The sequence below is a fragment of the Stenella coeruleoalba genome (genome assembly GCF_951394435.1).
Source record: "Stenella coeruleoalba genome assembly, chromosome: 15".
NCBI classification, from domain to species: Eukaryota; Metazoa; Chordata; class Mammalia; order Artiodactyla; family Delphinidae; genus Stenella; species Stenella coeruleoalba.
Genome location: NC_137161.1, coordinates 28,139,223 through 28,158,012, shown reverse-complemented (window position 1 = coordinate 28,158,012; position 18,790 = coordinate 28,139,223). Strand labels below are relative to the sequence as shown.

Below are 18,790 nucleotides of genomic sequence, written 5' to 3'. Positions count from 1 at the left end.
TTGAAAGTTGCTGAGAGTGAATCTTAAAAGTTCTCAATATACAAATGTCAAATAATTGTGTTGTACACCTTAAACTAATATAATGTTAGATGTCAACTATATCTCAATTAAAAACTCAATTAAATTTTTAAAACCACAATGAGATATCATCTCACATCCATTAGGATGGTGACTATTAAAAGAACAAAAAATAACAAGTGCTGACAAGGATGTGGAGAGATGGGAACCCTTGGTCACTGTGGGTGGGAATGGAAAATAGTATGGAAGTTTCTCAAAAAATTTAAAAATGAGTCTGTCATACAGAGTGAAGTAAGTCAGAAAGAGAAAAACAAATATCGTATACTAACACATATATAGGGAATCTAAAAAAAAAAAAAGGTTCTGAAGAACATAGAGGTAGGACAGGAATAAAGACACAGACATAGAGAATGGACTTGAGGACACAGGGAGGGGGAAGGGTAAGCTGGGACAAAGTGAAAGAGTAGCATTGACATATATACACTACCAAATGTAAAATAGATAGCTAGTGGGAAGCAGCTGCACAGAACAGGGAGATCAGCTCGGTGCTTTGTGACCACCTAGAGGGGTGGGATAGGGAGGATGAGAGGGAGACACAAGAGGGAGGAGATATGGGGATATATGTATATGTATAGCTGATTCACTGCTATAAAGCAGAAACTAACACACCATTGTAAAGCAATTATACTTCAATAAAGATGTTAAAAAGAGAACTATTATATGATCCAACGATCTCACCTCCAGTATATATCCAAAAGAATTCAAAGCGGGATCTTGAAGAGATATTTGCGTGTTCATGTTCATCACAGCATTATTCTCAATAAGCAAGAGATAAGCAACCCAAATGTCCATCAACAGATAAATGGATAAATAAAATGTGGTATGTCCATACAATGGAATATTATTCAGCCATAAAAAGAAGGAAATCCCATCACATGCTACAACTTGGTTGAAGCTAGAGAACATTATGCTAAGCAAAATTACCCAGCCACAAAAGGAAAAATACTGCATGACTCCACTCATATTAAGTATCTAAAGTAGTCAAAATCATAGAAACAATAAGTAGAAAGGCAGTTGCCATGGAAAAGGCTGGATAGTTAATGTTTAGTGGGTATAGTTTCAGTTTTGCTAGATGAAAATTTTCTGTTATCTGTTGCCCAGCAATGTAAATATATTTGACACTACTGAATTGTACATTTTAAAAGGGTTAAGATGGTAGATTTCTTGGTAGGAGATATTTTTAACCACAATAAAGAAAAATAATCCACAAAAGAACCCTTTAAGATGGGTGAAAGAAGCCAGACACCAGTCATCGTATAATTCTACTTATGTGAAATTCAAGAATCAGCAAAACCAATCTATGGTGACAGAAAATAGATTGGTGGCTGCCTATGGAGTCAGAGATTGAATAGAAAGGAGCAGGGAACTTCCCTGGTGGCATAGTGGTTAAGAATCCACCTGTCAATATAGGGGACACGGGTTCAAGCCCTGGTCCGGGAAGATCCCATATGCTGCAGAGCAACTAAGCCTGTGTGCCACAGCTACTGAGCCTGTGCTCTAGAGCCCGCAAGCCACAACTACTGAGCCTGAGTGCCACAACTACTGAAGCCCGCTCACCTAGAGCCCGTGCTCCACAACAAGAGAAGCCACCGCAATGAGATGCCCACACACTGCGACAAAGAGTAGCCCCCGCTCGCCACAATTAGAGAAAGCCCGCATGCAACAACGAAGATCCAACACAGCCATAAATAAATTAATTAATTATTTTTTTTAAAAAAACTCAATATCTTGAGGTGGTGATTACATGCATGTATACAGAAATTTTAAAAATCTAAAATTTCAGTGAGCTACATTTTTGTTCCTTTACATACACTACTCTGTAAGTCATACCTCAACAAAAATTAAAGCAATACCAACAAACATGTCATGGGATTTGACATAAAATAAGAAAAAATAGACAAAAAAGGAGAATCAAGCCACAGGACAGGACAAGTTGCAAACAGCAGAGAGTCAGGTTCAAGGACCTAGAGGTTTCAGTATTAATGAGACACCAAATGCTCTTCTAAATAAAGAGAATGGGCTTCCCTGGCGGTCCAGTGGTTAAGACTCTGCTGTTCCAATGCAGGGGACATGGGTTCGATCCCTGATCAGGGAACTAAGATCCCACATGCAACGTGGCCCAGCCAAAAAATGAAAGAGAGACAGAGAGTGAGACAGAGAGGGAGAAAGAAAGAAAGAAGAAAGAAAGAAAGGAAGGAAGGAAGGAAGGAAGGAAGGAAGGAAGAAAAAGAAAATGGCTGAAATGATGCTAGATGAATTCAAGTTCAGGTCAGAAAAAGAAAAAAAGCCATGCAATCCTGCTTTATTCTCATGGAAACTGGGAGATTTGTTGCATACAGAACACTGGACATCCTCACTGCTTTAGCTCCCTAGTTTATTCCTAGTTTTGGAAGAACCAAGAATCTGCAATATTCATAGGAACCCACCACCAGTGGTCACAGCTGCCTGTGATTTACAAGTGATTTATGGAAGATTTACGGTGGGGGCCACTGCAAAACCTCACATTTGTCACCTTCTGATGCCCACACATCTTCCCCTCTCCATTTCTAGAGGGGCAATCATGCCTATCCTTCTCTTTCACCTTCCAAATCTAATGCAAGCATCTCTCCTCAGTAGAACTGAATCCCAAGCAAACCTGGCAAGGAGTTCTGAAAAATGTGGTCCCCAGGGTTTAGCTCCTCTGATAAAGAGGAGAACAGAGAAAGGAATGGAGATAAATGTTGATTACAAAAACACCAGTGCTGTTTTTTAATTTTTTTTTTTGTTTTGTTTTTTGTTTGTTTTTGCTGATGAGGTTGAATATTTTCCCTAGATTTGCTTACTGGGTTTTCCATTTTGTGGTAAACAATGAAGAAGTTGTTGTTTTACAAAGTTCCGTTTTTGCAGAGAGCAAAAAGTCAATGTTAAGTGTGGACTTGTGTTTTATATATACCTCAGTTGCCCCTGTTGAAAACAATTTAGACTAACTCCACAAGCTAGTAATAGACACCATCATTCCTGCAACAACCAAGTACCAAGTCCACTAAACCTGGAGGAGAATCACTGCTCCTAGATACTGAGAAATTACTGGGAGCCAGTGCCCCACATGCTAATCATATGGCATCCTTTTTATGGTGAAGGGACAAGTTTAATATTTTTTATATACTTCCTTGTGCATTTTTCCTCCTCACAGTAGTCCAGTCCTTCCTGTGCAGTTCTGTCCCTTATCAAAGATGGAGCCTAAGACTTGTTGCCTCAATGAGGGGGCCAAAGGGATTCCAGCCAAAACAAAGAAGACCATCTGCTCAGAAGACAGTTGAGGTTAGGAAAGAAAGAAGGGGGTGTCTTCCCTATGATTTGATGAGGGTGGCAAGTAAGGGGGAGGAAGAGCAGGAGTTGAGATGCTAGGGTCCTGGCAACCATACCCTGGGGTCAAAACTCTGGGGTGTGGTGAGAATGGCGTATACAAACCCCAAGTGTATTTAGAAATCCTAGGGAAGAAGGGATTTACCTGGCTTCTTAGGGTGTCCAGGAACCTTCCTAGGGTGCCACAGACCACACAAGGGGCCATGTTCAACCTGACATCTGAGCAACAGATCAGAAATAGTGAGGGAACTGAATGTCTCCAGAAACTTGCAACCATGGTTAACCCTAGGGAACGTAATATTAGGGAGCCCTATGAAGGAGACTTTAAATCATGTGAATTTTGAACCCCATGGATGCCTGTGGTAAATTACAAAAATACATATAATTCTTTACCCCCTCCCTGTATCCATGCCCTTTGCGATCTGATTTTGCAGCTCCTCTTATTAAGAGGTGAAGTCTATTTTCCATCCCTTGAATCTGGTCTGGTCTTGTGACTTCCTTTGGCCAAAAGAATGTGGCAGAAGTGACATTGTACCTTAGAACTTCTGCTGTTTCTCAAAACTGTCCCTCTCAATTGCGCAAGCCCAGACTAGCCTCCTGGAGAATGAGCGATCATATGGAGGAAAACTGAGGTGGCCCAGGCAACAGTCAGCCAACCCCAGTAGCAAAGCAGTTTAGCCAACCTGATGCAGATCTCGAATGCATGGCAATACCAGTCAAAAATCAGCAGAGGTATGAAGAACAATGGAGCTGAGCCCAGATGAAATTATCAACCCACAGAATCACAAGTTAAATAAATGGTTATTGTTTTAAGTCACAACATTTTTGGTATGATTTGTTACTCAGAAGTAGCTAACCAATACAATGCCTTACCTATTAAAATAAATTAAACTAATTTTAAAAAACTTGAGAATGAAAGAAATAGCTGAGAATGGAATTCACACAGATAAGTGGCTGATTCAAAAGTTCCCCTGTGAGGATGACATGGAGGTCCTGAGGGTCTGGTGGAATTTTCTAGGCCTGTGATCTGTTCAAAGAGGTTCCAATAGATGGGCCTCCTCAACAGGAGAACAAGTAGAGGAAGCAATGCAATTTAGCAGTGGTGCCAATGAAAGGTCCCAAAGGCCATACAGGACCAGCCACACCTTGACAGACCCAGTGAAAAGTGCTCAGGGATGAAACTAGACCAACCTCCAAGACAGACCCAGACCCCAAGACAGTGTTCAAACCCAAGGCCCACTATTCTACCCCAGAAAGAAACTTCAGCTTCCTCTGCACCCAGGACCATCTGCATTAGGAAAGAAGAAGGGAAGCACTGAAAACTTGAGCTTCTTTTATTTTCTAGAAAAGACTGAGTTAACCTAAGAGAGAATGATGGCAGCATATACAGTGCTTACTCCACCCCATACTTGCAAGCACATTTTTATTTTTATTTTACGGATCAGTGATTGTCCTGGGGTCACACAGCCAGATCCGTGTAAAGCCAAGATTTGAATCCAAACAGTGCAGCTAAAGAGGCTGTCAGACCTGGAAAAGCCTGGAATTAATTAGCACACTTAATCTTTTCCTTCCTGATAGGTAGCATGATGGGGCGGGGGGGGTCCCAAGGAAGTTTAGATCAATTACAGAAAATTAAGGTGCCACAAAACACAGATTTTTGCACAATCCGAGTGTGTTACATTTGGACCCCAGAAAATGGAGGTTTAGAAAGTTGCCCAAGATTACACAATTAGGAAGAGAGTGTGTGTCACCCTGCAATGTTAAAAGGAGACCTCTGGGAAGCTTGCTTTATAATAAATCCTTCTTAAGCAAATATCACCTCCTCTATTTCCTACATATTATGAATAATGATGGCTAATATGTTTAGCCTTTACATTATGCTAAGCCCTCACACACATGTATCATTCCTGCAACACCTTTCTTAGGAAGGGATTGTTACTGTCCCCATTTTGCAAATGAGGCAACAAAGGCTCAAAGATGACAAGTGACTTTGAAATGTCACACAGCCAGGAAGAGGCAGACCTGATTCTTGATCCAAAGTCAGGCTGACTTGAGGGCACACTATGACAGCCATGCTCATATCCCTTCCAGCATGCCAAGGACAGGATCTGGAAAAGGTCAAGTCTTTGACAGAGTGATTACAGGAACTACTGCTCAGACACGAAAGCCGGAAACTTCTTCACCCAGCTTCTTCCTCTTACACCAGCAGCCTTGTCTTGCTGTAGTGAAAATATTTCCCCGAGTAGCCTTGGCCATGAGAAGCAGAAAAAGCCTTGCCCAGAGATCTCACTTCAGACTCCAACACCGATCAGAGAACGGAATGGTGGCCAGTCTAGGAGACCACGGGAGGCACACTTTGCCCCCAGTGATGCCCACCCCTACCCGCCTGGCTCATTCATCTCCCCGCTCCTGGCTGCTGGCACTGCTCCTTGTCCTCTGGGGTGAGTAGGATCTGGGACAGAACAGGATCCACCCCTGGCTGATCCCACAGAGAGGTGCCAGCAGGGGCTTGACCCCACCAATGTGGAGGGGGAGGGGAGAGCTGAGAACTTTCCTGATCCCAGCAGAGTGCAGACCAAGTGTTGAGAGAAGCAGAACTTCTTGGGCAGCACAGGGATGTTAAGCTCCCAGGCTCTGGGCTCATACCGCCGGGTTCTGGCTCAGACACTTGTATGCCTATCTACAAAGAACTGCTCTTTGGGGCCTTTCTCTAGGGGTACTGTATTAAATATAAAAATGGTGAGGCTCAGCCCAGGACCAGCTACATAATTTGCCCAGCCTTGTGAAAAATAAAAGTACAGATCCTTTGTTCAAAAAGTATTAAGAGCTGCAATGAACATTTTGGTACATGACTCTTTGAATTATGGTTTTCTCAAGATATATGACTCAGCCATAAAAAGAAACGAAATTGAGATATTTGTAGTGAGGTGGATGGACCTAGAGTCTGTCATACAGAGTGAAGTAAGTCAGAAAGAGAAAAACAAATACTGTATGCTAACACATATATATGGAATCTAAGGAAAAAAATAATTAAATAAAAAATTAAAATAAATAAATAAATAAAAGGGCATGAAGAACCTAGGGGTAAGACGGGAATAAAGACACAGACCTACTAGAGAATGGACTTGAGGACATGGGGAGGGGGAAGGGTAAGCTGTGACAATGTGAGAGAGTGGCATGGACATATATATCCACTACCAAACGTAAAATAGATAGCTAGTGGGAAGCAGCCGCATAGCACAGGGAGATCAGCTCGGTGCTTTGTGACCACCTGGGGGGTTGGGATAGGGAGGGTGGGAGGGAGGGAGACGCAAGAGGGAAGAGATATGGGAACATATGTATATGTATAACTGATTCACTTTGTTATAAAGCAGAAACTAACACACCATTGTAAAGCAATTATACTCCAATAAAGACGTTAAAAAAAAAGTATTAAGAATTTTAAGACAGCAGCAGTAGAGCATTAAGGCAAGCATGAGGCCTGTCTAAGCTCTGGGCCCTGTGCACCGATACAAATCAAACATCCATGAGCCAAAATGCAACTAATCCTGGGACCCACCTCTTTGTTTGGAGGATTCAATGAGATAATGCCTGTAAATACCTGGCACGATGTAAAGATTTAATAACTGTTGGCTGTTATTATCATACCCATGTCTCCTCTAAGTCAGGATCAGGCTGATTTAGCTCCTGAGTTTTGGGCCTTCTGGGTACAACTCACCCTCTGAGCCCAGAACCCTCTGATCCACCAGACAAGATGCATGGCTATCAGTGGGCTCATTCCACCACCTGCCCATGTGGGTCTCTGCCCCAAGCCCTACTGAGATCCAGATTCTGTTCATCACACCTAGGGTCCTCCAGAATTGTCACCCCCAAGAGAGGCCCCAGTGGGACCCTGGTGTGGAGTCAGACCTGGATGCTCCCTCGTTCACTGGCTGTGACTTGGGGCACCACTTCTCTTCTTCCAGCTGGTTTTCTCGAGGAAAATGTGAATCGTAATTCTTATTAACTCGTTTCACAAAGACTTTTGAGTGTCCGTTACATGTTAGGCACTAGGGTAGGAAATCATATATCTAAACTAATCGGGATAAAATATATTCAAAATATTTTTGAAAAATGTTGATTTCTATCATGCTTCCAAAAGGGAACCCCTCAATAGGAATCATGAAAAACAAGAGCATGCAGATGGAAAATGGGTGGAAAGAAATCCCAGAGCTGTGAGAAAGGGAATGGTCCAGCCCCACAGCTAAGGTAGAGACAAAGCACCGAGGACAATTCCCAAAGTCCATGTGACAACAAAGAAGGAGAATCAAGAAAGGGAGAGAGAGAGGGGTGTGGGGCACCGGGCCTTATTCCAGGCTCCAGTTTCCTCCCTGCTATTTCACTTTCCCAGACTCACCCCAACTGGGATAAGAATCATGAGACTTTCTGAGCCCTCATCTCCTCCCACTGCCTCTACTCCATTAGTTCTCCCTTTCTCATCACACACAGAAGCTTCATCTTTACAAATTTTTAACAGCTTTATTGAGGTATAATTGACATACAATAAACTGTACATATTTAAGGCGTACAATTTGACAAGTTTTGTGGGCATTGGACATTTCACACTTGTGAACTTATCACCAAGATAATCAAGTTGAGGAATACCTCAAACACCCATAAAAGTTTCCTTGTGATTCACCCTTTCCACTCCTCCTCCTCCCCAGGCAACAGCTTATCTGCTTTCCATCACGATAGAGTAGTCTGCAATTTCTAGAACTTTATACAACAGACATCATACAGTATATACTCCTGTTTGCCTGGCTTCTTTTACTCATTGTAATTATTCTGAGATTCATTCATATTGTTGCACATATCAATAGTCATTTCTTTTCATTTCTAGCTACCTTATGGATAAACCAGTTTGTTTTTCCACTAACCTATTGACAGACATTTGGGTTTTTCACAGTTTGGGGCTATTACAAATAAAGCATCTTTGAACATTCATATAAAAGTCTTTGTGTGGACACATGCTTTCATTTCTCTTGGGAAAATACTTAAGAATAAAATGACTGGATCATATGGTAGGTGATTGTTTAACTTTTTAAGACACTGCCGAAGTGTTTTCCAAAGTGGTTGTACCACTTTACATTTTCATCATCAATGTAGGAGGATAACATTTCCCCCACATCCTTGCCAACACTTGGTATAGTCAGCCTTTTCAATTTTAGTCATACTAAAAGGTGTGTGGTGATATCTGTTTGTAGTTTTAATTTGCATTTCCCTAATGTGTAATGATGTTGAATATCTTTCACGTGCATTTTTTTGATGAGGGTCGGTTCAACTCCCATTTTTAAATTGTGTTTCTTATTATTAAGTTTTGAGAATTCTTTGTATATTCTGGTTACAAACCTTTTATCAGATGTATGCTTTGCAAAGATTTGTTCCTACTCTGTGGCTTATCTTTTCTTCTTTCACAAGTGTCTTTTGAACTCCTTTTAAGAGTTCTTAATTTTTATTTATCAACTTGTTCTTTTATCGATCAAGATTTTGGTGTTGTATCTAAATATATGGTAGAATTCACCAGTGAAGCTATCTGGACTTGGAGTTTTCTTTGTGAGAAGGTTTTTAAAACAAATTAAATGTTTTAAATAGATAGAAACATCTATTTATCTCTTCTTGAGGTAGCTTTCGTAGTTTGTGATTTTCAAGAAATTTGTTTGTGTTGTTAAGTATATATAGCCATGAAACAATGCCTAATTATCCTTTTAATACCTGTAAAACTGTACTGGTGTCACCTCTCTCATTCCTGATACCTATCTATGGGTCTCACACTCTCTCTCTCTTTCTCTTTCTCTCGCTCTCCTTCTCTCCTCATTCAGAAGGGCTAGAGATGTATTAGTTTTAATGATCTTCTCAAAGATTTTATTCTTGTTGATTTTCTCTATTGTTTTTGGTTTTCTACTTTATTGATTTTCACTCAGATCCTTGTAGTTTCCTTTCTTTTATTTACTTTTGATTTAATTTGCTCCTTTTTTCTACTTTAAGATGAAACTACGGTCATTCATTTAAGTCTTTTCTTCTTTCCTAAATAAGCATTTAATGCTAAAATATCCACCAGCTTAAGCAACATGCCACAAACTTTAATGCTGTGTTTTCGTTTTCATTCAGATCAAAATACTTCCTAATTACCCTTTTATTTTGTCTTTGACTCATGTATTAGTTTTCAAACATCTGACGTTTTCGTGGCATCTGTCTGTTACTGATTCTACTAATTTAATTCCATTGTGGTCAAAGTTCATGCTTTTCATGACTTGAATTCTTTTAAATTTATTGAGACTTTTTTATGACTTAGAACATGCTCTATCTTTGTAAATGTTCCTTGTACAATTGAAAGTAACTGTATATCCTGCTATTTGGGTATATAATTTTCTGTAAATATCAATTAGACTAAGTTGTTGATAGTATTTTTAAATCTTCTGTATTCTTTCTGATTTTCTGCCTATTTGTTCTATCAACTATTGAAATAAGGATATTGAAATCTCAGACTGTAACTGTGGATTTGTCTGTTTCTCCCTGCAGTTCTGTTGGGTTTTGCTTCATATACTTTCAAGTTCTGTTATTAGGTGCATAAATGCTTGGGGGTTTTATGTCTTCTTGATTATTTTACCCCTTTATCATTGTCAAATGGCATTCTTTATTCCTGGAGATATTTTTTGCTCCAAAATCTACTTTATCTGATATTAATATAGTCACTCCAGCTTTTGATTAGTGTTACTATGATACATCTTTTTCCATCATTCTTCTTTTAACATATTTGCATCTTTATATTTACAGTGGAGTTCTTGTAGGCAACATGTAGTTGGATATTACTTTTTTGTCCAATCTGACAATCTCTAACTTTTACAGGGAATATTTAGACCATTTACATTTAAAGTAATCTTTGATATGATTAGGTCTAAATCTATTACTTTCCTATTTGTTCTACTTGTTCTTTGTTCCCTTGTTCCTCTTTTTCTGTTTTCATTTGGTAATTTAATATTTTTATAATGTTATTTTCTCTCCTTTATTGGCTTATTAGCTATAACTTTATTTTGAAGTTTAGTGGTTGTTTTAGGGTTTATAATATACCTCTGTAATTTATCAACATCTACCTTAAGTGATATCATACCATTTCACATATAGTTTAAGAACCTTATGATGGTATACTAACATTCTCCCCACACCAGCCTTTATTCTATTATTGCCTTAACTTTACCTACACATGCATTATAAGCCTCACAATAGAATGTTACTATATTTTACTATTTTGGGACCTTGCTTTCTAGATTTGCTAGGTGGGACCAGAGCACCTCTCTCTAGGAGAGTACTCCCTTCTGTGTAGTCTACCCATTGCCCTGGCGATCATGAGGTTTTCCAGTATTACAGGTGGGAGCAGGCATTATTCTCAGCCCTGTGCTGAGTGATGGGCACAGTTTAGCACATCCATGTGAGGAAACTACCTGAGGCCAGGGGAAGAACGACTAGAAAGAATTAGAGAGAACAAGGTCTGACTGACTCAAATAATGGTGTTTGGGAGTGGGTGTTTGCTGAACTTCCTGGAACTAAGGATAAACGAAATTCCTACGATTGAATGTGGGGTGTCACTTGGTCACAGTTATGAGGCAGTTCTTAGTGGCTAATGGTGCATGCCTAGCTGAAGATGAGGGGAAATTAATTTAGAATTCCACAACCCTTCCCTAGATCCTGTTAGAAGGGAATGTTTGCTTCATTCTACTCCCCTACCTCACTCCCAACTGAGAAACACCGCGATACAAACTAAAGTCTTGGAATGAGACCAAGTTATTCCCAAGGCCTGATGGAAGCACAGATGAAGGGAAACTTGAGGCACAAAGCTGATGACCTGTAGTGAGCAGAATCTTGAGGCAGTTGATCTGAGTCCAAATCCTGGCCATGACACCTACTGAATGCATGGTGCCCCTCAGGTTTCCGCACCTCCTTGAATATTAGTTTTCTCTCAGAAATGGAGAACCTCACAGAGCTCTTGGAGGGAGTACCTGAGCTGCTGTTCATAACCCAGGTGTAGAAGAACTTCCATTGGGAGGGCTTGGCCTTCCTTCTCTGTGCCCAGTCTCAAGCCAAACTCAATAGTTCAATCTATCTTCTTCTTATAAGGTCACCAGTTATATTTGGGTTAGGACCCACCTATGTGAACTAATTTTAACTTAATCACCTATTTAAAGACCCTATCTCCAAATGGAATCTCATTCTGAGGTACTGGGAGTTAGGACTTCAGTATATGAATTTGTGGGGGAGAAAAATTCAGCCCAATTAGCAGTGATCCTGGGAAAGCTACCTAACTCTTTCTGGGTTCTCAATGTCTTCTATTGTAAGATGGGGATGATGCTGCCAACCTCTAAGGAGTGTTGGAGGAATAAATGAGATAATACATGCATTGCCTGGCACATGGTGAGCACTCAAGTGCCATCTATTACTCATAAGTAATCCATTTAATAGCCCTGCTCTCTCTCTCTCTCTCCAGCCAGCTGCCTCATCTCCTCTTTTACTTCCCTCTCCAACAACACCCCTCAAGTGTTCTAAGCAATTGTTCTTGACCAGCTGAGGGCTGGTTTATGTTAAGTTTGCCTCTTAGGGCTCCAAGTCCCTCCAGTCCAGCACAAGGCCTTTCTTCCTCTGTTGCAGGAGCTTCTGAGCAGAGCAAGGCGGGTAAATGGCAGGTCCTGCAGCCTGAAGGCCCCATGCTGGTGGCAGAAGGTGAGACACTCCTGCTGAGGTGTACAGTAGTCGGCTCCTGCACTGATGGCATGATAAAATGGGTCAAGGTGAGCAACCAGGACCAGCAGGAAATTTATAACTTCAAACATGGCTTCTTCCCCGGGGTAATGCCCATGATCCAGAAGACACTGGAACCACTTAATTGCGACTATTCCATCTATATCCACAATGTCACCGCGAAACATGCTGGAAGCTACCACTGTGTGAGACTTGATGGCTTGAATGAGCACTCAGGAAAGAAGCTGGACGAGGGCACCTCTGTGCTTGTGAAGAGTGAGTATCAGGCCCTGCAGGTCATAGCATTCTGCTCTGATCTGTCTCCCTGCATCTGTCACCTTTATCCACAATCATGCTGCACACACAAAATCTCAGTGGCATATAACAATTAGTATGTCTCACTCACACATTTACAGGCAGCTGGAGTGGTTCTGTTCTACATGTCTCATTCCAGGGCCCAGAAGTTTGGCCAGAGTACATATTTCTCATGGAGATGGCAGAAGCACAAGAGGGCAAGTCCCAACACCCTAAGCACATTTCAAGCTTCTACTCATATAACATCTGCTAACAGCCCATTGACTAAAGCAAGTCACATGGCTAAGATCAAAGTTAAGAGACAAGGAAGTGTACCTGGCCACCATGAATCCACAGCAAGAGTATGGATGTGCCACACTATCAGAGGAGAGTCAAGAACTGGGGCTGATCATTTAATCCCCAAATAACCAGTCATACTATCTATAAGTCCACCATTGGTGACCTGGACACCCAAATCCTGGGTCTGTCATTCAGTAGAAATGTGTTCTTAAATTAGTCACTTCAGCTCTCTCTCCTTCAAGTGCTTAACTTGCAAAATAGGCAACAAAATTCCTACTTCAAGGGATATTCAGGTGATGAAATAGAAGAATTGATGTTTGTGAAACCCCCGTAAACCGTTGACATGGAGGGTATCCATGTATGTGTGGTGGGGTGGGGAGGGGGGTTCATTTTAACTTAATGCAAGCATTTCAGGAAGTCTTCTCTGACTCCTTCCAAGCCTCTCTTAGTCTTGCAGTCCTCTGGGTTTCCAACCTCAGGGGGATTTTCTGGACCATCTCCACCCCCAGACTGAGAACTTCTCCAGGGCAGGACATTTGTAGGTCTTAGCAAGCTTCCTTTTCCCCAATCCTAGCATCAGCACATAGTAGGTACTGAGAATCCCTTTACTGAGTGAATCAATTAGTGAATAACAAGGGAATGTGGGAGGGAGTGACTGAGTGAAGAAAACAGGGGAAGCAAAGGGAGGGTAGATATGAGGGAGGAAATGATTGGACTACGGAGGGAGAGAGGGAACAACAAAGTCCTCTCTTTGGCTGCAGGAGCTGGGGACCCAGAGCCAGACCTCTGGATCATCCAACCCCAGGAGTTGGTGTTGGCAACCACTGGAGACACTGTCTTCCTGAACTGCACGGTGCTTGGAGATGGTCCCCCCGGACCCATCAGGTGGTTTCGGGGAGCTGGTCTGAGCCGGGAGGCCATTTACAACTTTAGAGGTATCTCCTACCCCAATGTGACAGCGGTCCGGGCTTCCAACAATGATTTCAGCATTCTTCTGCATGGCATCTCCACTGAGCATTCAGGCACTTATTACTGTGTAAAGTTTCAGAGGAAACCCAACGGGCAATACCTATCTGGACAGGGCACCAGGCTGAGAGTCAAAGGTGAGACAGGTGGTTTAGGAGATGTTGGGGGAGAGGGGGAGGTGGTCCACAAGGAAAATTTCATCATGTCCCAAACAAGCTAGCTCTTCTTAGCCTCAAGGTCTTTACATAAGCTATTCCCTCTGCCTGGAATGCTTTCTCCTTTTCTACAGAGAACTTCTACTCATCCTTCAAGGCCCAGCAAAAATAGCCCCTCCTCTGTGAAACCTTCTCCTTCTCCCAGGCAGAGTTAATTTATCCCCATTCTGAGCTCCACAGAACATTTTATAGACTGTTAATGATTCAACAAACATCTATTACATGCCTGTTGACTACTCTACACTACTCTACTACTAGGTGCTGCAGACACTGCAATGAAGCAAGCATTGTCCCTACCCCAGAGAGGCTCATGCAGTTCTAACTACAGGGCTTGACTTCTAGCCCCCATCCCAGGCAGAAACTGGCAGACTCATCTCAGGGACCCCAGCTCCTAACACAGGGACTCAAGAAGTGGAGTGATAGAAAGAAAGGGGAGTGTGAGACCACTTCTCTCCCTTGCAGCAAAGCACACTTCTCTCCAAGAGTCAGAATTCACCAATGAACGTGCAGCCAAGGTATTTCCATCAGGTGAGTGTACCTATCTCCAGTGGCGTTAACCAGGCTCCCACAGGTAAGTGGGGCCAGAGATGGCTTGGCCATGGGAAAGGTGCAGTCCCAGACTTCTAGGGCCCTTCTGCCACTAAGACAGTTCCCAGGACTCCATCTCAGCTGCAGAACCAGAACCCAGAGAACCACATTAAAGCTCAGTCAAAGGAAGGACTTTCTAACAGTCAGTGCTAACTGTTCAGTGGGCAGTCTTGCTTACGAGGTGGTGAGCTCCCCGTGATTCAGAGCAAGGCTGAACTATGAAGCTGTGCTTAACAGTGCTGAAGAACATGGCTTTGTAGCCAGGCTTCCTGGATTGAGCCCCTTTCTAGCTGTGAGATTATGGACAAGTTGCCTTACTCCTTGAATCTCTGGTGCCCTGCTCTGTGATCTAGGGGGAGGAAGGGAGATAAGAAACAGAGAACCTACCTCATGGGGTTATGTACAGATCCAATGGGGCCACATGTGTCAAGTGCCCAGAACTGTGCCTGTCACATCACCTCAAGGTACACTCAAGGGCACTTGATGACTGGGGCAAACTTGGAATAGAGGTGACCAGGTTAGCTTCCCTGATGCTCAGCCCTGTTCCTGCCATTCTTGGGAGCCAAATCACTTGGTCCCATCACTACTTTGACACATGTAGACCTGAGCAAATCACTTCCCCACTCTGGATCTGTCTCCTTATCTATACAAGCTGGATTGCTATCCTACCTTGCAAGATTAGTTTGAGGATTATATAAGGCAATTAGGAAGTGCTTAGCTCAGGGCCTGGGACAGAGGAGCTGAGCAGTCTATAACGAAAGCAATTTTCTATTGTTATCAGAGGTCAGAGATGTTGTCAAATGATTAAAGGTACAGGTAGGATATTGGGCAAAGGCTCTTCGAGCCTGGGACAGGGGGATGGGAGGTCTTTGATCTCTTCCAGGGTAAAAAGGATGAGGCCCCAGAGGTTATACAGAAGTTTGACCCAACTCCAGCATAGAGGCACTGAGGTGTGGGCTGTTGGGGGCTCAGCTGGGATCCTTCCTGAGCTTTCCCCTGTGTCCCCTAGGCCTCCTGTCTGTGCTCACTCTTGTGGTCCTGGGACTGAAAGCTGTGACCTTGGCTGCAGTCCTGCTGGCCCTGGCTGCCCACCGGAGGAATCCTTGACAAGAAGATGTCAAAAATTCAGGCCCAGCAGCTGTGCTCATCTTGGCATGGGGCATGGGGTATGGATGACTGGTCAGCCCTAGAGTGGGTCCTCTAAGAGAGGGCCAGGGACTCCCCAATCATTCCTCTGCCTCCAATTCCAGCCTCCAGTTGCCCTCAGGCCTCATGACGAACTCCAGATTCCCTACACCCGATTTCCTTTCACCTGGCGAAATTCCCCATTTGGCACTGGGCTCCCCTCTGACTTGCCTTCCTCTCTCTTCTCAGCCTGTTCAAGCCCTCCTTGTTCTTCAAGACCTTGCCCAGGTCTCTCCTTGAGGCCCTTGCTCCTGATGTAGGCCCTTCTGGAGGGCTTGCCCCCTTGCTCCCCACTCCACATTTTCTCTTCCTTCAAGATGCAACTCAGAGTCTTCCCCAGAAGGTTTCCCTGAGTGTCTCTGAGCCCAACCAGACCACCTGCGCCCCTCCATCTACATCCTTCCTTCCTCCTTTCCTGCCTTCTTTCCTTCTCCACTGTGGCTGACTTGGGTGGCTGTAACAGTTAGAATGCAGGTTTGGCAACTTTAACAAAACTCTTAAATAACAGTGGCTCAAATCAGAAGAAAGTTGGTTTCTTTAGTAATATTCCAGTATAAGCCGGCCAGGCAATTCGGGACTCCCTGGTATTGAGACCCAGGATTCCTTGATCTTGTTGCTACCAGGTCCATATCCCAGGCAGAAAGACCAGGGAAAGAAGTAGTGAAGGGGAGAATGACACTTCCCTTCAAGGTCACAGCTGGGAATTTGTCCACATCACCTCTAACTGGCTGGAATGTGGTCACATGGTCACACCTAGCTGCAAGGAAGGCTAGGAAATGTAGTCTTTATTCTAGCAAGGTGCGCCCAGCTAAAATCTGTCACTAGAGAATCAGAGAGTAAACATCAGTAGATAACCAGTGATCTCCACCTCTGTGGCATAGAGACAGTTTCTTACTTGTTCCGTGGGACACCTGAATTCAATTCCCAGATGAAATGGCATCTCTTTATACCTCCACCTCCACTAGGGCAGCATAATGGAGGGCAGTAGTTCTCAAGAAGAGAATACTTTGCCCCCCCAGGGGGTATGTGGCAATGTCTAGAGACATTTTTGATTGTCACAACTTGGGGGGTACCATTGTCATCTAGGGGGTAGAGGTCAGGGATGCCGCTAATTATCCTACAATGCACAGGGCATACCCCACAACGGAGAGTTATCTGGCCCAATGTATCCGTAGTACCGAAGTTGAGGAACCCTGATGTAGGGGAAAGCACGCATTCCTTGGAGTCAGACATGCCCGATTTCTAATCCTGAAGCCCCCACTCCCTCCCTGACCACCATTAGTAACTAACTGCACCTCTTGGAACGTCGAGGACAATCACGTGGACTCTCTGCACTGTATAAGAAGCAATTCAATTCAACATCCACTGAGGGCTTACTATGTGCTATGTGCTCTGTGTACACTCAGTGCATGCAAACTCCCTTTCCTCTTTCCACACAAACATTTATTAGCACCTATTAGGTAGGGAAGTGGATTAGTCTGGATGTTTTTCATCATAACAAACAGAAAAGCAGCTGGAATAATACTAAGTCTAAGGGGCCATTAATTTAGTCTGAGTGTTTTGTGCCAGTTTCAGCATATCGATAACCAGTGTTGTGGTTGGACTGGCCCTTGTGGTTGGTATTATGAGTGCAAGATGCCCTTCAGTGATACCCATCAGGGAACTTTGAAGAAACAGAGGCTTATTACTTTACAAGACCTGGAATTTACACAGCATTCCTGGGGCCACACAGTGAGGTCACAGGGAAAGAGAAAGAGAGAGAGAGAGAGAGACAGCACCTGGGGTTCTGTTTTATTGGGGTTGATGATTTTGTGGGCTCACTCTTTATTGGTAAATTTAAAACTTAAGAGTGGGAATTTAAAGCCCAGGAAGAAGAAGAAAAAAAACAACAACTGGGAGCTCAAATGATCAGTTACTGAAAACAAACAAGATCTCGAAAACAAAGGAAGCTCTATGGGGGAAGATGGCCTGACTCTATCTAGCCCTGTGGCTGGCAATGTTTTTATTCAAGATAAACACATTGAAGGGGATGCCTCTTTGAAATGAATGCCTCAACAATCAAAACTTAAATCAGATAATCGTGTTACAAAAAAGGAAAAAGAAACAAGTGTCAAGGTTTACACTGAACTGAGAATTGAATAAATCATTGAATTACCAGATATCAGAAGAAAGGGTAGATACAATACATTGAATAATGTCTCCCACAAAAGATATCCAAGTCATAACCCTTGGAACCTGTTAATGTTACCTTATATGGCAAAAAGGACTTTGCAGATGTGATTAAAGATCTATAAATGGAACAGTGGTCCTGAATTATTCAGGTGGGCCCTAAATGCAATCACAAGTGTCCTGATGAGAGAGAGACAGAGGGAGATTCCACCCAGAGGAGGAGGAGAAAGCAATGTGACCACAAAGGCAGAGATGGGAGTGATGCGGCCACAAGCTAAACAATGCTGGCAGCCACAAGAAGCTGGAAGAAGCAAGGAGCAGATTCTCCCCAGTGTCTCTGGAGGGAGCATGGCCCCCTAACACCTTGATTTCAGCCCAGTGATACTGATTTCATACTCTGGCCTCCAGAAATAGGAGAGAATAAATTTCTGTTGTTTCATGCCATCAGATTTGTGGTAATGTGTTACAGCAGCCATGGGAAACGAATAGCATGGAACTGGGCCTCTGAAATAACTGGAGGTGGTTGCCTTCTCTGCCCCTGAAAATCTCCTCACCTGACAGGGTCCTGCAGAGTCTGCTCCCTGCAACACACATCCCCATCTTATCTCCCAACACCACCCTTTAAACTGACTCCACTCTGGCACCCACATGGGCCTTGGCCACACACATTCCCTAATTCAGCCAAGTCTCTACATAACTGTTTCCTTCAAGAAGCCTCCCGAGATCACCCCCTCCACCGCGACATCTTCCTCCTTCTCATTTCCCATTTGCACCTTAAGTTTTCTTCTCAGCACTTACTGCTACGTGTACGTGTGAGTGCGTGTGTATTTATTTCCTTGATGATTATTAGTTGTCCCCACTAGAATTTGAGCTCACTGAGG

The 18,790-nt window shown here is 43.1% G+C and overlaps 1 protein-coding gene across 1 annotated transcript; it reads left to right on the top strand.

The window, feature by feature from the left end:
• Window positions 1-5,743: 5,743 nt before the first annotated feature.
• On the top strand, window positions 5,744-15,662 carry SIRPB2 (signal regulatory protein beta 2; the record flags this gene model as incomplete). Its single annotated transcript, XM_079943765.1, has 5 exons — window positions 5,744-5,864; window positions 12,103-12,468; window positions 13,548-13,889; window positions 14,430-14,495; window positions 15,565-15,662. The coding sequence occupies 5 exons, from the start codon at window positions 5,744-5,746 to the stop codon at window positions 15,660-15,662; spliced, it is 993 nt and encodes a 330-aa protein (XP_079799891.1).
• Between the last annotated feature and the right edge of the window lie 3,128 nt (window positions 15,663-18,790).